Source organism: Telmatherina bonti, assembly GCF_933228915.1.
Source record: "Telmatherina bonti genome assembly, chromosome: 21".
Taxonomy (NCBI): domain Eukaryota; kingdom Metazoa; phylum Chordata; class Actinopteri; order Atheriniformes; family Telmatherinidae; genus Telmatherina; species Telmatherina bonti.
Window position 1 is genome coordinate 20,380,120 of NC_136630.1, and position 27,102 is coordinate 20,407,221.

Sequence of the window (27,102 nt, forward strand, 5' to 3'; positions counted from 1 at the left end):
AATGTCCAAAGACCTGAAGGTGTCTTGTTATTTGTCGAGCTCAGGACAGGACCATAGTCTGGAATTCTGGAGAAAAGTAAAAACATGTTAAACTGTGTCTGTATCAAAGCCAAAACATACCTTTGTCCCCTTCGCTTGTGCCACTCGAGATTATTAATTGAGCTGTGTTTCTCATAATAAACACATCTGTTTTGGCTTGTCTCCTTTATTAAATTACATTACTCCCTCTTATGTGGTATGTTAGCAACTGGCAAAACCGGTTAATGTAAAGCCAAGTCTATGGATCATTGCCTTTATATTAATGCACATAACTTGTGTGTTGAAAAATGACGTTTAATAGGAATGATAAATTACATCAAAATAGGAGAAACACTGTCAAGACATTATCTCTAAGTCAGCACAAGCTTTTAGACATAACTTTGTCATTAAAACACCACTTTTTGCTGTAGATGCATTTCATTAAAGTGCTTGCAAAGTGTATTGCAGTGCTATTGCAAGCTGTCAATTTTAGCTGATTTTCAGGTATAAATATTCATCTTTTTCTTTTTGTCAGTCATCTTAAATGCAAAAATACCTAACAGCTAGCGTGCCAGACTATCAGAATATTAAAACCTCTGAGTTGTTTTCTTTCACCACCTGAGATTCAATACAACCAATATGATCATTTCAGCTTGTGACTTCATCCCAACACAATGTGAAGTGTCACATACTGACCATCTACTCCAATTCTTCCATCACTGTCATCATCAGCTGCAGAGATCAAGCTCTTGGTTTCTGCTTCAGTCAGGGTTCTCGCCCCAGGAATGAATCGCTGCAGGAAGTACCTACAATCAGGCACATATAACACAAATACTGGATGGGTTTGATATGATCAGTTTCTTTTGGATGAACTGAGGAGATGAATGACTCTTTAAATAAAACCACCCTTAAACTGCACAGGTCATGTCTGCCCTTAAGTAACACAAGTACACATGATAACAGTAATAACATTTGTTTTGTTTTTTTTTAAGGTTTTTGTAACCTTGTAATACTGTAAATGTTACTCTGTGCTTTTTAAAAAAGTTTGTTACGGTTATTTATGTAGGGAAAAGTCACAAAATTTGAAGGTTGGCAGAGTTCTGAGCCAGACGTGTGTGCATCATATTCAGAGCACTGGTATGCATAGAGTACACATCCCAGTTATCAAGTTACACACTTGAGCTCAGATTCTTCAATGTAGCCACTGTTGTCCTCGTCGAGGATCTGAAAGACGTCTCTGACCTCCTTGGGTGTCTTTGAGGACAGGCCACACAGCTGGAAGAACTTCTTGTAGCAGAATGAATCTGGTGCTGTAAACAGATGTTGAAAAGCAGAAGAGACAGTAAAGAGCCTTAGCTCACTGCGATGGGCAACACACTGAGAGCTGATGTGGAGATTAATCCAGCATGTGGCTGCTGCCCTGTTTTTCATCTTTTAAGCACACTCATGCTTCCGCTAAAACAGACACAATGATTGAAAACCTTTTTAAATTCAGATTTAAAGCTGCCTGTAACTTTAGCAGAGAGGATATATTGAAATAATGCAGTTGTTGAGAGGATTATTCACCTATATGAAGGCGAGTACTTAGAAGATCTGAATGTGACTGATGCAATACAGATTATGAGTCTGTCAATTTATCAGTTGTGAATCTGTATTATTTTGTATTTCTCTGTACTACATTGTAGTTAAGATGGGAAATCTGTCATGAGTTAAAGCTTTTCATCCTGAAGGTAGTTTATGCTGAAATAAATGGGCCTAACTTTTGCTGCATGCCTTAACTGTTGATTTATAATGATCGGAGACAAATATTTGGAGGAAAGTTCATGCTACCTTCACAGTCCTTGACAGCATTTTCAATGGCTTCAGCTGAGAGGATGGAGGTAAGCGACATGTTGGTCCTGTGAGCTACAAGAGAGGCCGTGTAAATAATTAACACACACAAACACATGCACACGCACACAACTTTCTCTTTCTTTCAGATGAACAGCGCATGTATCTATCCATCTCAGACTTTGAGCTTTGATCACCATCTTGATGGATTAACTTCATTTTTTAATTTTTTTAAAGTATTATATTATGATCCAATCAACACTCCACTTGTGATTGAATCTTAGTTATACTGACAAAAGCACATTTTTAGAAACAAGCATTTATGTTGGAGAAAATATATGAACATTCTTTTACCTATTCTGGTTTTATAAAAGCATGTATTGTGTTTTCTAATCAGATTTCCCCAGGCTGCTTGTTAATCACTGAGGCTATGTACCACCTTTGGAGACTTAATTGGATGAACTGTGGTGAATAATTGACACTTAGGGACCTTACAAAAACTATTTGGCAGCAGGGGGTAAAACGTTATGTTTTATAATAAGGAAAGAAGCAGGATCATCCATGAGGTTGATCATGTTTTCAGAACAAAAGTCTAAAAACTTGTGGTAATACACCCCCTTTGATACTGCCAAAAAGCTACATGCTTTTTTTTTTTTTTTTAAATAAGTGTACCTCTCTGCTATGAATTATCAAACAGAATATATATATAAAATTAATTCAATTATGAAATCTTTGCTTTCCAGAAAAAAGTTTATAGAATTTATGTAATCTAATGAATTTTTAGCACAGTACCAACTTATCAAAGTATAGACTGAATCCTATTTTTTTCTTCTTGTATATTCTTCTTTTTGCCTTAGTCAAGTTTTTATTTAAAAATCTTATATTTCTTACAGAAATCTGCACACGGTGAAAAATGGTTCAAAACATTAACCTGCTATCTATAGTTTGCTGAATATGTTGTAATATTTATTAAGGAATTATTTATCAAATTAAGTCAAGGCTAGATGTGCATGAAGTTCTAACATTTTCAGCTAAGGTGAAACTAATACTTTATTCAGTAAATATAGGCTGCATGGTACCTGGACAGCACCTCTGGGTTTCCCCATGCAGATGTGTGAGGGACTCACCGCTGTTGGCTCCTCTCTGTGCAGATCCAAAGCAGCAGGCAGGAGATAAGGCTCAGTGGTGACAGCTGACTGTTGTCTTATATACTCTGGACAGGATGTGCAGAAGGATGCTTGAGTTTCAAAACTGTCCGGGGATCAAATTCTCCTGTAGCCACAGCAGCCTCCTTCTCATGTTCCTCACCTGTTCACCTGTCTTATAAACCTTTACTGTTTATATCAGCTACACCCCTGCTGTCTCGCCCTGTTCTCTTCCTTTAATGCCACAGGGCAGTTTTCCTCCAATCAACTTTTTGTGTTAAACCTCTCCCTTCCCTCCCTTCCCTCCTCCCTGCCCTCCCTCTATGCAGGTGCCTCTGAAAGCTTACAGACATCTCCAGTTCAAATCAAGTACCCCTTCTTCTCTGGTTTTAGTAAATAATCTCCTAAATGCGGATAGCGGTATTGAATAGCAAAGCATAAATGCGGTTTTAACTCAACAGTAGCCTAATCCACCATCATAGACCATACTGATGGTTTCCCTGTTAAACTTAAATAGTAGAACCACGCACTTGCTTGTTGGTATAGTTCTTAATTACTGAAACATGTTAATAAGGCTTAACTTTTAAGCTTTTTAGTTTCAGTATTTACAGTGACAGTAAAAATAAGAAAAGTAATATTTATAATCTAATTTTCTTACAGTGCTGGACTCATTAAGTCTCAGTTAAAATGTTTCCCAGGCTGACAGATTTACATTTTACAGGGAAAGTCCAAAGAGAATGTACTGATTCATCCAGAAAAGTCAAGCAGGTTTTTGACTATTTCATAAAAAAAAAAATAAATAAAAAAAATCTAATGAATAAAAAGTTCAGGACAATTGTGCCAAAAAAGCCTTGCAGCATGTGATTTTTTTTTTTTTGCAAAAATGAGATATATAAATAAAATATTATAGATAATAAAATAAAATAAAATAAAATAAAATAAAATAAAATAAAATAAAATAAAATAAAATAAAATAAAAATCTTCCATGATTCCACATATAGATAGAAATATTTTATCACACTTTTGTGTTACCCTTTGCTGAAAATGCATTATTTTGTGGCACACACACCTCTACCTGAGTAAGCAGTTTAAGGTGAAAGACTGGGCATGGCCTCATATGTTGTCAAGAAGATCTTGGCGCTTGGTCACCGTAGCAACCAGCCACTTAAAACTGATGAGTTAGTTTCCCACAGAAGGGAGTCTGTCAAACCATCTGACACAGTACTGTCTCTGGTGAATCCAGTCAGCACTAATGTCATTTGCAGAGAGGCAACGATGCATTTTGTAACGAGAACCAGGGGAATAAATCTCTTCATTCTTTGGCTTCACATCTTCTGGATGGATCAGATTTTATATAAGTCTTATCTTGTTGCACAAAAGTCACCTGTAAGTTGAAAACATGACAAGAAAACATGTGTGACAAAGTTTTCAAAATAAAAGTTAACTCCATTCAAGTCCGGTGTCTTATCAGTGCCATCTTGTGGCAGCTTATCACAAATACAGGACCAGTTTAAAAAGAGTAGTGATGCAACAGCAGCTTTATTTGCCAGCATACTCTCTCGCTTCTCTCAGATAGGTATAACCATCATGTTTGTCATAACTTTATAGGCCACATATTGTGAGATATGTGATGATTTCTACATTGCAGACATTTCCGTGCTGATGAGACTGACCTACAATGTTACCTTCACAAGATTACAGATGCATCATAATGGATGTCATTTCATATACCTCTTCTTTCTTGATACATTTTGGGGAAAAAAAGAAAAAACAGTATTTTTTTTAAATGGTATTTTAGAGCCTGATCATGATCAACAGCATGACAGCATTTTTTTTGTAATACATAACAATCACACACCGCAAATGAAAGATTTATTGTGCCTCCATATTAAAATGTGTAACTCGAATCCTTACACTTGTTTCTAATGTCCACCAACTGGTGCCTCTTATGGATGCAAAAATATATAAATAAATGAAGGAGACAATTCTTCTATACTTATGACTTCACAACCTTTAATAACTAAGTTTATAGTCTCGATCACTTTCAAGGCTCCTCAATGTAGCACGATGTTCATTTTATAAGTCACGACTCCATTTATAGCATCAGGCTATATTGCACAGTGGACATACTTCTCTTAGGTTTAAAGAATTCTCAGCAACGTCTCACTTGAACCTGAGGCTTCGAAAAAGTATGCTTGTGATGTACTGACATCTGCACCCAACTTTCCAATACAAAAAAAATCATAGATGAGCTACAGCCATGCTGCATGTGATACCTGTTAAATTCATTGATGGGATCTTCTCAACCTTTACGTTTGTATTATAGGATTTCCCAAAACACAGTTTACAAAAAACTATTTATTTAAGTTGGCTTGTAAAGACTCATTGATCAATGAACCCGAACAACCTTAGAGTGCAGTTGTTGGCTAATATTTCAATGCAACCTCCTCACATCCAAATATTGCTACTAATAGCTTCAAAAAGCACAAAATGGCAACAACCAAATGAAAAACTTAAGGCGTTAAACAGTGTTCCCTAAACCAATAGTTACATCACTGTGGCCATGTGTGGGTTTTTTTTTTTTTTAGATACAATCAATGATATGTATGGTTTCTTGACTTTATGGCACTTTCCTAACTGGGATTCTCACACTGGGACCGAGGCCTGCTTGGTCTGTAGGATATGTATGGGGTATGTGGTGGGGTTGGTGGCATCTTCCACTCTCCTAAGGGGAGTGGTGGGCCCCAGCCTGCCATGACCTGGGTGGGTCTTGTAGTGTGTGCCTCTGTGGACATGAATGGTGTCACAGTGTGGACGGGTCCCCAAGATACCTCTTCCTCATAGCATAACTAAGCCAGACATGGGAAGTGCTAGGGTTTGTCTGTGGGTTTGGGACTAGGGACTGGGTTGGTGGATAGGAGTGTTTTATGTGATTTACCTGTGTAAGTGTGGGGGAGAAAATGATTGGATGTGTGTCTTTTAGGCTTGAATTTGAGTGAGTTATGTGTTTTGGTTTATAAAAGCTTGTTTTATTGCTGATATTTCATTTTTATTTTTATGTCAACCACTTTGCGCTGCTCTTTGTATGAAAAGTGCTACATAAATAAAATTTTAGGACATTTTAAAACTGTTTACATTAACAGTTTTATGTTATTTCACTTGATTTGCTCCCATGTGGAAGTTTTGTTGAGAGAACTGAATGAAATTGTTATCTTCAGTTTACTTATTAAAATATGTATCCTATTCCCAGACAATTTCTTTCTCTGGTGCCGATACCAGTTTCTGGACTTTCAGTGCATTATATTAAGTAACATATGTTCCAGGTGAACTCTCGTGTACATTTAAGGGGGCGTGGGGATGATGTAACCAGTAAATACAGATTTAGACATTTACAAGCGAGAACTGAAAACCAGGGTCAGACTTGTGTTACTGAAAAAGAATCTTTATTTTTTTCTCAGTGTCCGTCCGTTTCCCGTAAAAGTGCACCATTGCTGATCTCACAGCACACAAATATCACACAGTAAAACGACGACAGAAGTGAGAGAGAGAGAGAGAGAGAGAAAGACACAAGTCAACCACGCCATACATTTAGTCAGGTACATTCATCGTGGATAGCACTGGGGTGAGCACGGCCTGAGAGAGAGAGAAAGAGGGCAGTTTGTGTGTAGTCAGGGTGTCAAAGGTCAAATATATAAAAGTGGTGCTGAGAGATGACTAAAGAGAGAGAGAGTGAATGGGAAAAGGAGACGAAGAGAGGAAGAGTATGTCTTGGCTCAAGTTGTTCCGTTAGAGTTGTGATGTAAGTTCTTGGTCGGTTTGTCCATTTAACCCTTGACCATGGCAGCGAACTCTGCACAGAGGGAGAGACAGACATCAATATCGTTCAGAGATCTTTGCAAAGATTTATTGCTTTTTTTTTTTTGTTACAGATTAAATCCAGATGAAATGTGTATCTCCGTTTCAGACTTGGACCCAGTAAGCATCAGTATTGTCATCATTTTCACGTTTTTTTTTTTTTTTTTTAATTTTTTTTTATAAAAGTAGTATTACAATTTAAAAGTTGATGGTCAAATAGTTCAACAGCCGCAATTTTGACTTAGAAATAACCGTGAGCGTGGATAATTACAGTTCTGGTAAGTCTGTAAGGTTTAAATATGATCTTTTTAAAACGGAACTTTAAGTCTGAATGGGTTAATGATAAACCAGCCATTTTCTCACCATCAACTCCGATCTTGCCGTCACCATCAGAGTCACCGGCCTTAAGGAAGGTCTTTGTCTCAGCATCAGTCAGAGCTCTGGCGCTGGCAGAGAAGTTCTGCAGGAACAGCCTGAGGAAGACAGTAAGATAATAATCTCAGACCAGAATCACATCTTCAGTATCTCAGACAGATTGATAACCTTTTTCTTTTAAATGTAATTGGTTTTAAATCCATTTTGTGAAGCTCATTTATCAGAAGCCCTTTACTGCTTTTAATTAATATCAATGGTTTCTTCATCGTAATTTGTGCTTGAGAATTGGAGAATTTTAATTAATAAAGGAAAACAAAGGGGATTTAACTGGGCCTTGTAATGTGAGCAGGTCGTTTCCTGTCATACTTTCTCTCCTGCTCTGCAACACCTTCCAATATGAAGCAGCAGAGTGCTGGGGTAAAGTTACTGCCAGGGCTTCTCGGATGCTTTGAGAGTCTGATATCATTGTGAATTCGCTCTGTCCAGTAAGAAAGGTGATCCCTGCATGACACAAGCTTTGAGGTGAAATCTAATAGAGGGTGCCTACTTCAGCTCCTCCTCCTCAATGAAGCCACTCTTGTCCTGGTCAATGATGGCAAAGGCCTTCTTGATTTCGTCAGCAGACTTGGCAGCCAGGCCGACCTTAGCAAAGAAGTCCTTGTGCTTGAAAGAGTCAGCAGCTGTGACAGGATGGAGAGGGGAACACGTCAGTCGCTGAAATGTGTCATATACAAATGCAGGTGTTTGTGCTGGTGCACTGGTTTCTGTTTGCGAGGATTGGGAGATTGCTTGCTAGTCATGCACTAGTTCAGCTTTTTACTTTAGCTTGCTACACCATGTTGAAGCTCTCCAACCTGACCTTCACCAAACTGAATCTCTTGTTTTCTGAGGTCATGTAAGAATCCAAGTCTGATAATCCAGTTTTCTACATGAGTAGCTACCATGTAGGGTTTGTCCAATTATGTTACAGCAGGTTCATTGTTGGGTTTACCTGCGCAAGCTGCAAGGGCTGCAGTGATGTCAGCATCAGTCAGAACTCCGGCGAATGCCATTTTTAACTAAAGGAGGAGAGCAGAGGACAAGACATGAGTTCATCATCTCAGCTGAACCACAATCAGACAGGGTGAAACACTTTAACTGATATGTCACTGCACTTAAGAATACACCCTTCAGGGTCATGCAATATTTTGCAGTCCCTCTCTGTGAGTATTCCATGGCAACAATGATCAGGTAAGGTAGTCCAATAATGCCAAAACCAAGCCCTCCAAGACAAAAAAAAATCAAATCCTTTGCAGTTTTCCCCCCATTTAGTTCCTTTGTTAGTCCAAAGCCAAAATCTGTGCTTCTGATGTTCAAAATCAGGACCTCTTTGCCCTTTTGCGCAAATTATATCCTGCTGCATGACGAAAGCCTCTCTAAGTCAGGAAGTAGGCTTGCCTACAGGTCTGCAGCTCTCCTGTGGAACTCACCTCAAAGTTATCTCTAAGACTAGAGAGGATTCGCTCAGATGAATCTGCCGACTGCAGTGAACCCCCTCAGCGTCTCTCACAAGCTTATATACAGTTCACTCAGCTGAAATATGATGCATAGGCTATGTAATGGACACTGTGTGCAAAGAAGTTGGTTGAAAAATGTGTCCAGTAGACAGAGCTGTTCTATTTATATGTACATAAATGAAGATGCTTAAATGGTAGGCCAAGTGTAGGGCCTGTACAAAAGTGCTTGATATTGCATAAGGCTAATAATATATGCTGCTGATTTGAGTGAAACACACTCTGCATGCAGCCTGCTGGACCGTGCAAAGCAGCACAGAAGGTGAAATGAGGTAAACTTTATATTAATCACACAGATCGAGGAGGTTTGCATTTCCCATTTTGTTTAATGATCTGAATTTATTATGTGAATTTGCATGGTAACTGTGTCACAATGATAGTATTTAATTACTGAATTCATTTTAAGAGGAGTGTAAAGTTGAGTTCACAATGTAACTTTTAAAATGTGAGATATTCTGTAAAAATAAACCATGTGAGAATTATTTAAACTATATTCATAATCTAATTTTTGACAAATAAGTCTATTTTTTCTGATCCCAGGAAGTAGCTTTTGATAATAAAGAAATGATTGACAACAAAATCAACGCAAGGTTTGTTGATTATTTACAGTGTGTACTTTAACACCCCAATAACATCCCGTTTTTTTTTTGTTTGTTTTCTTAAATAAGCCTGTGTGAGGCTGGCTTGTGAAAAATGCCTGCCATGACTAAGCTGGCATTCCTGTGTCAGAAAGGTCTAGTTGTGATTGATTATGGTTGCCAGCGGAAAGAGAGAAATAAAGTCAACTGTAATTATTAGAACATTATTTTCTCTATGGTTTTAGATGATCAGATCTGTGTGCTATTTGTAATTCTGTCAAAGTAGCAGCATTATATAAGATTAACTGTCCCTACAACAAAAATGAACAATGACTTCAGAAACTGGGATTGTTGGTTTGTTATGTCACTTTGAAACACTGTGAAGTAAAACAATTAAAAAAAATAAAACAATATATAATGTACATTGACATTAAGATAGCACATATTTAAGCTTACTTGTGCATTATTTGTGTATATGTTTGCTGCAAATGCAAAAAAAAAAACAAAAAAACAAAAGTTTAAAGGAAAGATGAAAGGAATCATCATTTATTCTGAACGCATCATGATAACGGCAGTGAGAGTGGTGTAGGGGGGTAGTCAAAGGGATTAACAGAAATGTTTCACTTTAACACTGCATCATCATCATCATTTACTTACACGCCGCTCACCACTGTCTGCCAGGTCTTATTTTTGGATCTCTTACACTTATTTAGACCATTCCTCCTTATGGAGATGAAACTATTTGCACTGTTATTTTGGGAAACTGTGAAAGTTGATATTATAAGTGTCATCATCATCGCTATTGCCATTATCATCATCATCTTAATCGACTTGACACACCAGTACAGATCTGTGTCATCGCATAATGGGCTCTCACTCTGCACCAAGACAATAATATTAGATGAGGGGTTAGTCCTGGGGGTCTTTCCTTGTCCATATTTGCTCTCAGGCTGGAGCAATAAGAGGGATGTTTGTCTCTTACACATTAGGTGGCAGTGTTGAGATGAGCCTGTATCTGTTGATCCAATGATTTTATATCAGCCCATTTCAATAGTCAAAGCTACACAGTCAAACACCGATGATCAGTTTCTTTTCTCTTTTAGTGAGCTGTTCACTTTTATTACTTCACAACAGCTGTTCTTGCAATATACATCTAGCACACAAATACTTATTTAACTTCCTCTTTTTATATTAAGTCTTAAAAGCTCTTCGAAAGTGATCTTTGGCCTTTAACATTTGCTGTGGTCAAATGAGGTCTCTCACCTCAAACGACTCGGCCATAGATACTGTAACTATTCCTGCCCTTCTTCAATATCATGCTTGGATTACAAGTATCTCACAGCAGGGTTGAAACCCATCAAGTAAGGCTATGAACGTCTGTAATTTGAGACAGCACAAGAACATCCCCCATCAAATTCTGAAATTTATATTTGAAATACTGATTTGTGAGATGTGCAGAAAGCTAAACCCCCATCTCCCAGTCAAATAAGGAAGCATGGTTAACAGATGGACGTTATATTTTAGGATAGTAATCGAGAGTTATTTATTTAAAGTTTAGTTAAATGTATCAGCAGGTATAAGTGTGTATTTGTTGTAATATCTAGTGGAAAACAGAGCAGTTTGTTCTGTCATGCTGAAGCAGAAATAGACCTGACCCACATTCACTCTTACCATCTGACAGAAAGTTGCAAATAAATGTGCCTCTCTGACACAAGTCATGTAAATGTGCTTGTCCAGAAACCCTATCCGGTCCCAGACCATCTCTGGGTCACTGCAAACCACTCGACCTCCTGGGACCATGACTGCTGAAGCTCTGCCAGATGCCCAGATCCTTGCATCCACAGATATATGATCCTTGTTGTGTGTAGTGATTTCAGTAGCATCATAATCCAGTAAAATATTGTCAGTTTGGATAATTAGTAGTTCTATAATAAATCTGAACTGAAAATATTTAGTTATTTTGTTCAATTTTCTAAATGCAATTTTAAAGTAAGTCAGTTCAATGCAAAACCTGATCAAGGGCCAAACTTTAATTTCCCAGTAGTTGCTACTGGGATTAAAGAAGAATTTGATAAAACAAACAATGGTTACCTTTTTTTTTTTTAACATATTTTGTTTTTTGAGGCACCATCGTTGAGGTCTGCCTGGGGCTCCACATCACATTTGTCTTCCAGTGCTGCAGCATGATGTCAACGTTATCTGTTCCTAATAAAGTCCCTGGATATAAGCCGGGAAAATTAATGAATAAACGTACACCTTGATATTACATGCAGACATCTATTTATAAACTTTTTTGGCAGGGAAAGGCAGATAGCAGAGGGAGGCACGTTTTAATTCATGGTTTGCTTTACTTCATTACCTTCATTGCTGCCTTTGACGCAGATCACATACTGACAGAAAAACAGGACGACAACCTCCAGTTTGGTTTTGAACTGGTGTAAACTGGTAACATTAGATCTACGGAAACGGAGACTATGCGTGGGGTTTACCAAGGCTCCATTTTGCCCCATCATTTAGCATCTACAGGCTAACACTTGGTTGGATTATGGTACAAAACAAAATATATTATTTAAATTGTTCTGATGAAACTCTCGCACACTCTTTGACTTGGCCTCATCAGGGGACTATGGTCTAAAACAGTCTTTCTCAATTCCAGTTCTCAGCCCCCCTGCCCTACATTTTATACAGACAACCCTACTTTAACACACCTGAATGAAATAAAGGGCTTTTATCAAGCTGCAAAGAACTTGATGAAGAAGTTCAGTAATCTGACTCAGGTGCTTTGGAGGATGATCATGTCTAAAACAGGCAAGGCACGGGGGTCTGAGGAACAGAACTGAGAAACACTGGTCTAAAAGCTGATTATGCATATGTGTGCCATTTAGTGGTCACATATCCTTTCAGCCCTGAGAAACTCCCAGAAAACCTGTAATCTGCTCTATACCTCAGTTCTTTTAAATTGAGTGTTAAAACCTCCCCATTCGCAACCACTTTTTAAATGAATTATGGAGTTTTTTTCTCTTCCACCTTTTTTTTTCTTTAAATCTATTTTCTTAAATGTGTACACTATTGATAATGATGATGACAACAATGATTATGTATTCACTAAATACTGAACACATTGGGTTTACTTATGCATGAAATGTGCTTTATGACTAAATCAGAAATTTGGACTGAATAAATTAAAGAATTAAGCAATTTGAATTAAGCATTTGAATTAAAATGTAACATTGCACCACTTTTTCTTTTTCAAATTATTCTTATCGTTGCCATGGATCCAACCAGACAACAAATAAATCTAGAAGTTACTTTATGAGATGTAAATTTAGATGAATCATCTTTGTGTACCCTGTCAACTTGTGTTCCCATCACAATATATCTTCATTTTTTATGTTTTTCACATTTGATTTCTTTTGCACTCTGATTTAAACTCATTTATATGTAATGTATTATTTTAACTGATGCTGTGAATGTTTCATTAAATGAACCTTTAAATAAAGTGGTACATCCATCTATGTTCTAGCATTTATTTGAGGTTGGGTTGTGTAGCAGCTGCTTAAATAGAAAAGCACATACTTTCTTTTCCCTGGCAACTTCTTTCAACCCATCTGGTGGATTTTCAAGGCTCCTCTTGGCAATCTAATCAGAAATTACCCTCTTAGAGTCTGGGAAATGTTATATGCCTCTTTATGATGACTCGAAGTGCTAAAATCAAAACAAAAAACAAAAACAAAAAAAAAACAAAAAAAAACAAAAAACAGATCTGTTCTGTCATCAACAGACATCAAGGTCTCCCTCTAGATGGAAAGTTCAGGTCCCAGCTTCAGATAAATGGTGTACAAAGCACCAGTGTTGTGTTTGGTGACAGACTCCGGTGTAGAATGGGATCACAGAATGGTTGAAGCGAACAACTTTTTACAGAAAAAAAAGACTTAATCTCCCAAATGTCAAAAACCATCTGTGTCTTTCTGGCTGGATTTATCTTGCAGTCAACCATTAAAGAATTTGTCTGTGAAACAGAGAATCTGCTGCTTTTGGTCAGAGGTCAGTACACGTTCACATGCACATAATAATACTCTGGGCAGGTAGTATATGTAAACAAGTCAGGGGGGTTATATTTGGTGTATCTACAGAGAACCTGGCAGGCCTGCATTTCATTACTCGTGTTTGTAGCCACAGTTGCTGCATGCTTGCAGTTGTCCCTGGCAGTGTTTCCGCAGGCAGTAAACATCCTGTTATTAAGGCCTCTGTCACTTTCAGGCTGCGCTCCATGGAGTCATCTCTGCTCACAGTCACCCTGTTCTAACATGCTAGTTAGTTCTGTCCACTGATTACACACACACTCACACACACACACACACACACACACACACACACACACACACACACACACACACACACACACACACACACACACACACACACATATATATATATATATATATATATATATATATATATATATATATATATATATATATATATATATATATATATATAAATATATATATATATATATATAAATCAAAATTTACTACAGTTAACAAATCTTCAAATTATTAAGCAATTTGTCCAGGATTATGCTGTAGTGGATCCTTCCAAGCTGTTTGCCGCCCGTGTTCTTGTGTTGTTTAATATGGATCTCAAATCTATGATTTTCAAATCGATAAAATTCTTTGTTTCAACCCTTTGGAAAGGTTTTTTTTTTTAATCTATTTTTTCAGTCAAATACCACCAAAATGTGATTTGCATTATGTTTTTGTACATTTTTTTGAAGTACAATAAATTACTGAGTGGAAGTCTGTGGAAAACCCCATGCTGATGAATTCTCACACTTGCAGGTGGGCTGGGTGTTGGCAGTAGTTACATACAGGAAACTGAGTGTGACTGGTTGGCAAAGTAGTAGACTTTTGTTCTGGCAGACCACCTCCTCATAGTATTTCTTTACCCCACATTTGATCCCCTTACATACATATCTGACTTCACTGCTTGGAAACATAGTTTGAAAAGCAGTTTCTATGCATTTGTGGTCTTTAACAGTCAGTGTGTTCGGGGCTGCTGCAGCACCCATGCGTCACACGGGCCCTATGAGATAGCACGTGCAAACCTCTGCTTTAGTCAGAGTGACGTGAGCCCGGCTTCCTCAGGATGGACTACAACGAGGCCTGCAGCAACCAGAGAAGCAGGGAAATGACAAAAACATCCTCTGTTCCCCCTCACGTACGAGCCCTGCTCGGCCTTGTGCCTTTCCATGCTGAGGCTTGTTTTCAGGAAGAGCAGACTTCCTGCATGGCGGGGAGGTGGATGAGAGGAGGAAAGGGACGGGGGGGTTGGGGGATTAGAGAGGAATAGACAAACAGAGAAAGACATGGATAGGGATGGGATGTCAGTTCTACGCACAGTTATCTGGAGAGTGTTTGTTGTGTTGGTTGTTTCCTTCAAAGATGCATACAGCTGCAAGGGACTCTGAGCAACATCAAGAGGAAAATTACAATCTAAATCTTCTGGAAAGACAGAAAACTTTGACCTTTTGTCTCCTGCACAAGCAAGATGTTTTGCATTATGTCAGCTAACGTAACAGGGAGTGGCCTGATGTGCTGCAAGGATACTTTCAAGGCAATCAGTGCATTTGTTGGGTACAAAAAGGTCAGTTTTTGGACTTGTCCTTAACTTGGACTGTTATATTTTCACAGATCTGACAATAAAAATTTCTTTGAGAGTCTTCAGGTTTTACTGAAAAATTGGGCAGTCAGCATGAGACTGGAGACCAGTGGAGGTAAGTGTCACTTGCTAACTTGATGGACTCACTTGTCTCATAAATGGACTTGAGGTGGAATTTATTGAGAGTTTAGTTTTTCACTCAATTAAACCAGCAATCAAGATCAAGAAAGTCTTCAAAAACTAAGTTTTACCAATCAGAAAACACAAGAGCTGACTGCACCATTTCAGTAGCTTTACTTAGCACAGCCAGCTTTTCTCATTACAGCTTCACAGAGTGCCTGTTTCATCTCCTCACCTGCCTCCATCACAGTCTGCATGACCTTTCCTGACTCTGTTGACATGTTTCAGAAAGTTGATTAGGTTAACATAGCTGTGGTGGGTGATTGTGTACTTTCCCAAATGTACTCTTGAATATAACGGATTAATTGAGGCTGAAATTGTATGTTGCACAACCCATAAACTTTCTAAACTAACAACTCATCTGACATTTATTTAACACCAAGTTTTTCACACCATGCTGTTAAAAATGAGTTTAATTAAAAATGGTTGTGTAATAAGATATTAAGGACCACAATCTTAAAAAAATCCTGACAGTAAATTGTCCGACTTCACTGGACTAATGAGTTATAATCTTATCAGTTATAATGCACTGATAATGTAAACAATGCAGCCCCAGTAGTGTTATTCAATACTGCAGACACACGTTTGATTCATACTGATCATGTGTCTGGTTATGTTTACCTTCGGCTTAAACAAAATCAAGTGGTTTTGTTCCAGATTCCAATGGTTCTCAGTTCAGGCAGCTGTCACATTGTGCAATCCCATGTCCAATGTTTCGTGGTCTTCATTGAACACAAACTGTGAAAGTTGTAGGACTTGTTAAAGCATTTGTTAATCTGCTTTACTAGTGACCACTGGTCAGTTGGGACACAATCCATGCAAATTCCTATAAATTAAATGCAGCAAGACCCAAAAACGTTTCAATCACTTAGACTTTATGACATTGTAATAAAAGATCTTAAACAATACCAAATCATCTCAAATTTCCCTGAACATTAACCAGGGGCTTAGTTTGAACTTCAAGTCTCCAAAATCCCCCTAATTTTACGTGATGCTTGCATCTTCCCATGAGGTCATTTGTAACGTTGCAACACTTCCTTCTTTGTGCATTAGCACATATTTTATTCAACCCTTTTTAACCTAGGACATATTATCCAGGTCATTTTCTTGTTTTTCCACACTTCTATCCATCTTTTTGTTTTACCCACTTCATCTTGTGTCGGGTTCCAGTAACACAGAGACAATCCCAATAATGCTCAAGTTTACAGCTATGGCCCAGTCACAATAATAAGTTAGCCTATAATAAGCCAAAAGAGAAATGTTTCTTTACACTTTTTCTTTTTCCCTTGGACAATAACAAGAATAAGAATCAAAGCCATTCATCAAATGGTTGAGATATAAATTTATAATATCGTAACAATAGTAAAATGTGAAACGCTTACTTTTGGGATTACAAACCCAAACTAAGTGGTAGAGCTAACTCGTTTTATTTATAATGCAAAACTCATAATAGTCACTGAAATATTTCTGCTACAAAATAGGAGAGAAGTCTGTTAAAGGTTAATGTGATGAGCATGGTTTTGTGCTTTGAGCACACAAATCTACAAAGACAGACTCCAGGAAGTCAAATTTCTGTAAGTGAAGATGCTTTTTGCTTGACCATGTCACCCACCTCACTTAAAATGAATTAAATGGATCTAACAGTTTATCAAGCTCCATACAGTACAGGTCAGGTATGTTGAAGCAGGGAAACATCTAAACCTGAAGGACAAAGGCCATCGAGGTAAAGTGTCTTGACTTGGACAGTATATTTGTGAGCTTTGACATGTTACAACCTTAAGTGATTTGGCATTTTTTGTCCTTGCTAGCTGAGCTTCACCAAAAGATATTCAAGTCAAAAACTCTGTAAACAGCTGAAAGTGCATTAAGATGGCTTTTAACTTGTCTAAGCATTACATTGCACTGATAAAAGATTCACTTTAAAAAAAAAATCTATAATTTAATTAAATAAAAAGCCAGACTTCATGATCAATTGAAGGAAGACGCATTCCCATCTTGTCCCATCTAAAGCAATTTGTCAGCTTTCAGCAAGTTCCTCCAGAGCAACACATTGGCAACAACTATTTTTGGAAGTCATTTTAATTCATTTGGATGATAATATCATCATGTTAGACTTTATGTCCTGCTGGATGTTCAGCTAAATCCTTTAAGTCCCTGCTAATGTCTGAAATGTTTAGCCCTGTCAGAGACAAAGAAAGACAAGCAGAGAAGAAGAGAAGCACTCTGCTCATCCCTCCATGCATCCCAAAGGAAACTGGCTTCTCTTTTTTTCTGGGCTCAGTTACTTCCTCTGCTATTTCTATCCAACCAGCTGTGGTGTAGACATGCCTCTGCAACTCTCAAATTTAGCCAAGGCACCCTCAGACTTTAAACTCCACCCACCAGCTCATGTCTTCTCTAACAGTTTGGTCTTCTCATTCCTCTGTCCTTGCACCAGTATTTCAGGCTTGAGTACATCGTAGTCTGTGCCATTCAGTGTGTATGTCTTCTCTCTACTATGATTTGGCTGCAATCCCTTTAACCTTCTCTAAAAGTAGCTTTCTTACTGTTCAGTCTCCCTAACTCCTTGAAAATGTATACACACCTGATCTTATGACTTAATGCTTTACGGAACAGAAAGATAATTTGTGGGTGAACTTATGTGAACTATAAGATAACTCTAAATACGACTCTTCATACATTGATCTGAAAAAAATTGCAGCTAACCTAAAGAAGTAAATGAGTGTATGAATTTGCTGCATGCTAACTAAGTGCTAACAACGAGTTAACATAGATGGGGGTAATCCTGAAGTTCTAATGCTTTCATTCTTGAGTTGAATGTAGTCCAGCATGTTCTGAAATTTCACAGATGTTTAGCTTCTTTTGCGTTATGTTGAGGGAGGGTGATGAAGGCAAATATGTATATGCATGTAGCTTAAGAGTGTTTGTAGCTTCACGCTTACTCCAGAAACTTTCAATAATTACAACCAAGTCACCACAATAATAAAAAAAAACCAATTAAACAAACAAAAACCCTTCATTATTTTATATATCTATAGAAGCAACAAAAACACAAGATTTCACAAATTTATCAAAACAGACTTTATCCAAAGCTTTATTTGACTTTGTTTTGACTTGTACTCTTTTTGTATCCCTTGTGAGGATTCTTATTCTTAGTTGTGTAGTTGTGTATCTATTCTGTCTCCATAACTTTGCTGAAATATTTTGGTTCCTACCCACCCTTGTTTTGGGGGGAATACAGTGAGTGACATTAAGGTTGTTCCAGGGAAGTTTCAGAGAATGAACATGAGGGGCTAAGCAGCTGTAATTGCTGTCCTGCCATTTGGATAGTTAAAGATCCTCAAGGAAATATAGACTGTAGCCTGCAATAATCCACAGCCTGAAGAAATCAGAATAAGCCACCAAAGGAAAAATAAAAGGGTGACAGTTTTTTAAAATTTCACTTTTTCTTCCATTTTGCTTTTGGGTTAAGCAAAGTGCAATGGATGGTTGATGGATGTGGATTTCTATCGAGTGTGAAGCACTTTGGCACTTTGTTGTCCAGTAAATGTACTTGATCTTGACTTTGTAAAAAGGTTTCTTGGCTTGGAAATGTTGAGCTTGTCTATATTTGTGGTTTCTTGGGGGGAAAATGTTGCAACTAAAATCAATGAGACATTGTGTTATATATCAGAGGTGTCAGACAAGTAATCCAATCTTAATATGACAGCCCAGTTTCACCTGAACGCATGGATTTGGTAGGTTTGTCCTTGTCCAAAAGTACTGTAGAGACACAATACAAAGTCAGAGAATTGTGAGTCTTTGTGATATGCAACATCTAAATCACCAAAAATCTCTGTCTAATGAGAGTTAAAACGTGTCAAATGGTCTAGTGTGTACTTTACTAACTTTAATCACATATTTTTAATTTCTTAAACTTAGCATGTGTTTTGAAAGCAATGTATCAGAGCTGCAACTACCCCTTCTCACAAATCTGTTTTGCAATTTACACGCGACTACGTTTCTGAGGTATAAACCGACCTTTGACATTATCCAGAGATTTTAATGTCAGCGTTTTAAACACACCGTCTTTTACAGTTGCATAAAATGTTAAAATCATAATTAGCAACAGGATTGACTTAGAGCCAAAAACCTGCTGCGTGAGATTGGACTTTTTACTTCCAAACTGTCATGAGTTCATCCTTAAGAACAAGCAAATGTTTGTGTCAAATTGAAAGAAATTCCCTTTAGGCCATATCTTAAACTTAGCGTGTGCTTTTAGCTTTTGATCCTAAATTACTAATGTTTGACAACAACGGTAAAGTGAAATAAGTGCAAACTTAGTCTTAAATGACCAAATGCTTGTCTCACAGACTGTGGAATAAGGGGGAACCACAAACTGGGGTCTTCCCTTTAGTCTCCGCTGAAATTAGGGAAGGCAGGTTTGTGAACCAACTCATGTTTTTTCTATACTTTCTTAGGTTTCTTGCAGTAACTGGATTGGTTCCTGGAAAAACACTGAGGTCTTATTATTAGAAGCATTTTTTAAAACTACCTTTCTGCTTGTCAGCACTGAAGTGAAAGTTGATCCTCCTCAGTTGGGTGGATTAACTGCAAAGATTAAATGAAATGCATGTTGAATGCACTGAGATGCAGCCATCTCCATATCCCTGGTCCAGGCCTCTGTAGTTCTCATGTGTTTGAGCCGTAACTAAGGGCCAGTCCTGACTCATTACATTTTTTACTTAAATGTGGATGCTGCTGTGCAACTGGATCAGCACCTGATGAATACCAGTCAGCTTAGGATGCAAGTGATAGGATCTGAGCAGAGGCAGAACAGGATAAGGAGGTTGGTGGGTTGGGGAGGGAAGAGTGAGGGAGTCCCTCGGGCGTCTCTGAGAAGAGATGGGAGGGTGATTGTAGCAAATATAGTAGAAGACAGATGGTGACAGACACTCAAAACCATTTCAAAATGCAGCTATCCACACAGTGTCTTGCCTTTGTTACATAGTCCATGTTACAGTTACTTATATCCCAAGGCCAATACAAGTCTCCCTACAGAAATAAACATTTGACATGAACGTAGAGAGTCCTGTTTATGAACGCTGCAGTGTGAGGGGCCGTGACAGATCCCTGGGCAGTATTCTATTCCCACGTAAAGATATTTACGTATAGTCTAAGACCAGAGGCCCCCGAAACCCTTATCACTTTTAAGATTAGCTTCTGAAACAGATCTGCTCTTATCTGTTCTGGGCTCTACATATATGTGTGTGTGTGTGTGTGTGTGTGTGTAAATGAGAACTCTTTCAACTGGACATTTAAACTCAGCTCCTCTATAAACACTTCAAACCACTCGAGGAGTCAAACAGCTGTCTCAGCCTGTGCATGCTCAAATGTATGTGCTGGTGTGAGTATGTTTGCTCAGGTCAGAGGTCACACTCACGCTTTTCAACACTGTCGTTGGGCTGCCAACCATCCTGACAGTTTAAGCAAATACCCCGTCACGTGTGCGTGCGTGTCCAGTTTTCTATTAGTTTTATGTTACTGCTGAAATTGCGTTTCATCCTACTTAGCTGCTGCCTTGCTGTGGTGTGAGCACAGAGCAGGATGAGTGTTTACATTCACAAGTGTGGAAACAGAAATGGGCCATCATGCAGTGACAGACATGAGCAAGCCTTTCATCGGCAGCTTTAGTGCCCGGGTGACATCTTGCTTCACTGTTAAATGCAGCTGTGCTGTATGTTCAGGAATACACATGTGTTCTCTGCAAAGCATACACACATGCAGTTATTTGATGTTTATTTCCTCATCACACTGCACATTCAGTGATGTAATGGTGTTACTGTGGGAAATCCTGTTTGTTGGTAATCAACTGCACACTACTACCGCCTAGTGGTAAGAGGTAGCAATGACATGTGCTGCAGAAAAGTTCTCTGCTCCTTGTTCACTCTCTTGTTTGTTTGTTCATAAATGTATAAATGTATCCATATGCAGAGAACATAACATACATTTTGAGATTTCTGTGAGCAAAAACTTTATGTGAATGTAAAAAATCTGTAACTTTACAGGATTACATTTAGATGCAGGTTTCTTCAGTCATTCTGATGTCTGACTGCTGCAGTCCCCTACCAACTAACAAAAGCAGGGATGAAAGTCTAAAATGTAATGAAAAACTAGTAACACCTGTTACTGCAGATTCAACCTCTAATGAACAGGTTTAGGTAGCTGTTGCAGATAATAAACCTGAAATTACTGAGAAGCAAATGTGAAAGAAAAACCACCAGGAATACCTGAGCAGTGATGTACGGCACAGCAAGTCCAACTCTGAAGGTTCATGTTGATCTGAAAACTCCACACTAAAAAGAGCCTCTAGCTGAAATAACAACATACCTATATTTAGGTGGATGGTGCAGATGTAATTGTACTGGCCTCTGTGGATTGCCTACATGTGATGGGAATATTTTATCTCTTCTGCATCACAGTCAATAACATAACAGAACTTTACAAAAACACTTGCCTTTCTGGTTGGGTTTAGCTAATTACATTACTTGGTAAGTATTGAAAAACTATCATGTTAGGACTAAAAGACATTTATTGTTTCATTTCAATGGCTGTAACATGTGTCAAAATCTAGTGACGTCCAGGAAGAGCTTAGGAAATAATATCAACTATGGCCGCACAGTGAATAAGGAGAATCTTCCCATCAAGAATTATTCTCTGTTCTTACAGCTGAAATGATGGGAGGTGTATTTTTAGGATCCTGGCTCCAAGAAAAGTTTAAGATTGTTTCCAGCAGTTTTCAAGCTTTGGGATGAGTTGCCTTAAACTGTACCAAATCAAACTTGTATGGGTATCAGTTTATAATCTGGAACATAAGAGACACATCTGGAATTTTACTTTTACTAAGCTTCTCATTTGCCAAAGGTGTAGTAGATGAAAAAAGAAAGTCATTATTCAAAGAAAAGTACATTATTTAAAGCTTTTTCACCATTGTTGGTCATGAACCCAGCCAACTGGTGGATAGATTTAGCATTTCCTGTATGTCACACTCTTGATTAACCTGACTCATGAAAAAAATGGGTAAGAAAACTCCAATATTTTGAATATGAGGTCTTTATTTAGCCCTTTAACAAAATGTAAAAAAAAAAAAATTATTTGGGAGGGTATATTTACCATTTACTATGAAGTGATATGTCACAATTATATAGTGTAATCTTCGGCTTCCTGTCACATGCTAGGGGGCAGACAAGACAAGTATCAGATTGAGTTAAAGTTTTTACCATAAAGTGATAGAAAACATCTCAGAAACTTTGTGTATCACAGATGATATGTTTGACTTTATAGAATTAGTGGAGATTTTATACAATGACAGCAGCTCCAAATCTACATAAAATCATCTGCCAAGAAATGGATTCTATGTGGCAATGGAGGGAATAATAAATGATAATTCCCTTTCTTACAGCACCAGGAAATGAGCTATTATAGGCCCCCTCCCACAGCTCTCCCTGATCCTATATCTGTCTGTCACACTTTTTTAATTCAAACACACACCCACAAGCCTCCCAGTAAGGCAGTGACCTTGGCAGCGGTGGTGCTCCCTCAGGCAGGCAGTGTTCCCAGGTTGGGACTGGTGAAGAGCAGGTGTACTGCTGTCAACAGAGGCTCAGAAAAACTCAGCCAGTGATTTGAGATGGATAGCACATTTATGTCAGCAAACAGTTCTAACACCCTATAATCTCCTGCTTAAGTCTTTTCTCTCTCTGGAGACATTGTCAGACAGGACTCTCTGCTGTGCCACCCATCGGTGCTGATCTGCTACATATTAGCCATCGCAGACAGGCAGAACTGGATGCTCAACGTTTCCCATGCATACAATAACAAGATGCTGCAGATTTATTGCCGCTGAAGCCACACACCTTAAACCAACATGGTGACATACTGAATTTACCACTTTGTATGCTGTTATTTTAGTGTTATATTTCACTCCCTCTCACCCCTTCTCCTCTGCAGGCATGGGACTCTGCTGCTGTGTCCAAATAAAGGCTGCAAATAGCACTTCCAGTGCCTTGACGAGATGCTACACCATCCCACCTTACCCACAGTGCTTTGCTCCATTCCTCAGGCTGCAGACAGTGACTTCAGAGACTGGGTCTCCATTCCTCTTCAGGCCTTGTACATGGTATATTCTGCATACTCAGAATAAGCCCATTCATCTCCAATTACCCTCCTCTCACGGATTGTTTGGTGTCACTTGCCGTCTGGATATGATGATTCTGCGCCTGCAGTGTAAATGGATACAGTTCTTTTGGCATGTAGTGTGCATGTTACAACTCAATTGGAGCACTAAGCTCCCGTGGCCCTAAAACAGTCAGTTATCATTTTAAGCTGTTGATCCAAAGCACATGCCATTTTCAACTTCTCAGAAAGCTGTCTTTACTGTAGGTCACCTGTTGATGCCCACAGAGAAATGTTTCTGTGATGCAGTGAAAAGTGGGATGGAGCTCCTGTGCAAGCAAGCAGAAAGTTGTCGAGCTGGATCACCTGCTATTTGGCTTTTGGCTTACTTCTAGGTAAAGAGTCAAAGTAGTTCAGTGTAGAAATCATTTCCACATCTAGAAGAAACTATAGTACATAATAAAAGATACCCATGAGGCTGTCTAAGGCTTCAGGTTTGAAGGCCTGAAACTAAATATCTTTCGCTCATTCATCTGACATTTGGATGCAGAAGTTGTCACCATATCAAATGATAAGAACGTCAGTCTGGACACATCCATCACTGCTCAAATATTAAAATAGATGTGAAATAGAGTGGAAGAGGCCTTCATTTTGAGGCTTTCAGCTCCATGACTGTATCACATCCTCATATGTACTGCTAGGTCTGCTGAAAGAGAATGTTGACTGCACTGAAACACTACTGGAAGCTCCCATGCTTTGGCTGACCTCATATGGGTCCATGGGTGCAGTGTATGACACAACACCCAGGAGGTCAGCTGAATGTGGACAAAACTGAGAAGCCAAATGTGGGAATATTACTGAAAACAGCAACTATTTTATCTCTTTGTCTCTTCTCATTATTTTTCTTTTATTCCATCTCATTTCTTTCCTTTGCCACCACTGAGAACCAGAGATGGACTGCATGGTAAAATAGTTTTGTCCTGGTAACAACATCCTGATGCTGTCTGGGTGTGCCAAGAAGAACTCCAGCATCAGTGATTTTGTTGCCAGGGGATGACTCAGTCAGCAAGAAAATCCCAAATAAATATCAGTTTGGACACTGCTTGTGATAAAGAAAAGGTTTGATGAGTTGCACAAGTAATAAAGCATGTAATAGTTAGGAATTTTTATTGCAGAAGAAACGAATAAGCAGCATATTCTGGAGAAAAGTTTTATATAACTTATATTGTTGATAAAACTGTCAGTAGTGGTTATTCTCTTTTTAGGCTCTAGAGGGAGCTAATTTTCATTCTTCTGGCACCAATCAAAAGGCTGAAACTGTATGAAATGATGTATTGTGTGAATAAACATATTATTCTGACACCAATTTATCTCTTGTGAACCTTTCTTTCAATTGCATCTGTTTATGTTTTATTCCCTATGGTCTTATATCCAGGGTCTCGTGTCTGTAATAAACTTTGACAGTGATTTTGAATGTCTGTCCATGTCTCATCCTAAGTTAGCCAGTTTCAGTAAAATACATCTGTAGCTTTCTGTTTTCTCACCACTGTCATTCCAAATCTGTAAATGTAGTTGTATAACAACTTTTGTTTTACTTTTCTAATCAGGAAAAAATCCTTCAGTTTTTGGTGACTTTCTGTAAAGTTTCAGTAGATAAACCCAGTGTACAATTTAGGCAAGGCAAGTTTATTTGAATAGAACACTTCATGTACAAGACAACACAAAGTACTGAAGATAAAACATGAAAAAGTTGAAAAATGACGGAAAGACTAAACATTTAGTTAAAAACATAACAGCTAAAATGCTGCTTTTCCGTGTTTATTCTGGTCTCTGGTCTGGACTAGTTAACCTAGAGCTTTGGATTGAAGAGCTCTGCAAGGTTTGTGTTCTCTGAACGTATCACAGATGCATTCTGGGCCTAAATCGTTCTGGGATTTGGAAATAATAATAAGACTTTCAAATTCTATTGCCTGACTGGAAGCCAGTGCAGATTTAAAACTGGTAAAAATCTTTAAACTGGTTAAAATTCCCATGTATTTTCAGGACAACTTGCTATCATCAGGGGAGGTGGTTCTTAAAGTTTTTATGCCACAACCCTCAAGATAACATTCACTGGTATTCATGACCACCTTGACGACTGATCAGGTGATATATCAGATGAGTCGTTCTGCAGCTATTCTTTAACCCATGAGGACCTTGTCCATAAAAAATTGATCAGATAAGTCTAAATTTTTAATATTATGCCTTTATTTGCATCTTTACCAAAATGTAAAATAAAAAAGTTCCATAATTTTTAGGTGTATTACTATTTATTATCATGTGACATGTCAGTGTTTTTTTTGTGTGAAACCTTCTGCTTTCTGGTGTCCATTAAAGGACAGAAGACAAAAATTAGATTGTGTTCAACAGGATTAGCAAAGTTTGTAGTAAATTTTTGTAGTAGAAATTAGTAAAATTATGTCAAAAGTCTCAGAAACTGTATGTGTTATATTTCATGCCGGGTTCTCATGGGTTAAAAGACACGTTGCAAAACTGTGTTAATAAATAATACTTACTATGTCCCTTATCTATTGGTTTGTAAAGTCAGTAGTGTTTCAGTTACTTTTGTTCGGGCTCATGTTGAAGTTTTTTTTTTCATTTTATGGGCCCAAAGTTATTGTCACAAAAATTATCTTTAGTTATTTTTGTAAAATAAATGTAAGCATATCATTTTTCTAAAATTCCCTGTGCCTCTTTGTTTTTTTTTTTTAGCTCGGTTCTTCACATGGGTCTTTAACCTGGATTTAAATTAAGTGAGTGTTTCAGCTGATCTGAGATTTTCTTAAATACGTGGGGCATAGAACCTGAATGAACCATCTTTGTGTCTGGTTCTGACTTTGGGAACTGATACAAGCCTGGACCAGATGATCTGAGGCGTCTGGTAGGTTCATACTGGGTCAAGAGGTCACTGATGTAGTTTGGTTCCAACCATTCAGAGATTTATAGAACAGCAAGAGAACTTTAAAGTCTGTCCTCTGACAGACAGGCCGCCAGTGTAAAGACCTCAGAGCTGGACTGATGTGGTCGTTTTCTGAGTTTTAGTGATGACATGAGCAGTAGCATTCTGATTAAGCCACAGGCATCTAATTGATTTTTTCGATAGACCTACTAAGGCACTGTTACAGTCATCAAACTGACTAAACATCAAAGCCTGGACTAATTTTTCCAGGTCCTGCTGTGACATCAGATTTTTACACTTGACATACTTTTAAACTGACAGTTCCACATATTACTGTATGTCATAACATTTATATGTATTACAAAATATTTAAATAAGCGTCTAAGGAATGAAAAATCAGAATGTGTTAATACTTAGCCAAATGTGGCTAAAACATGCTAAAACATTCAGCTTTGGCATTTAAATAAACAAAATTAATATCTTCAGAATCCTTTGCAGCTAGCGCAGTTTCTGCCCTTATGCTGCAGTGACATCCAGGTTGTCATATTCTATGAGCTTGGCAGCTGTGTTACATTAGAGCTAAAGGTATTGATCACATTTGGTGCTCTGCTGCAGGAAGACCAGAAGTCTTCCGGGAGTAGGCTGTATATATGAGCTGTTTGTCCTTTCTTTGCCCTCACATCCTTTTCATCCCATCTTTCCTTTCACATTCCCTCCTCAACTATCTGCTCATCATCTCACCCCCCCCCCCCCCCCCCCCCCCCCCCCCGCTTCCTCCACACCCCATCTCTCTGTTTCTTCTCTCTTCATATGT

General features: G+C 38.2%; 2 protein-coding genes across 2 annotated transcripts; both read right to left on the minus strand.

The window, feature by feature from the left end:
- Nucleotides 1-40: 40 nt before the first annotated feature.
- pvalb9 (parvalbumin 9) lies at nt 41-1,909 on the minus strand (the record flags this gene model as incomplete). The annotated part of the gene is made up of 4 exons (XM_079260432.1): nt 41-66; nt 715-824; nt 1,196-1,328; nt 1,849-1,909. 4 exons carry the CDS (start codon nt 1,907-1,909, stop codon nt 41-43), a joined length of 330 nt encoding a protein of 109 aa, XP_079116558.1.
- A 4,506-nt stretch (nt 1,910-6,415) lies between these two features.
- LOC306772079 (parvalbumin beta) lies at nt 6,416-8,786 on the minus strand. Its single transcript, XM_079261478.1, has 5 exons — nt 8,694-8,786; nt 8,216-8,282; nt 7,772-7,904; nt 7,213-7,322; nt 6,416-6,844 (listed from the first exon to the last, which is right to left on the minus strand). Exons 2-5 carry the CDS (start codon nt 8,274-8,276, stop codon nt 6,819-6,821), a joined length of 330 nt encoding a protein of 109 aa, XP_079117604.1. The 5' UTR covers nt 8,277-8,282; nt 8,694-8,786; the 3' UTR covers nt 6,416-6,818.
- Nucleotides 8,787-27,102: the final 18,316 nt, after the last annotated feature.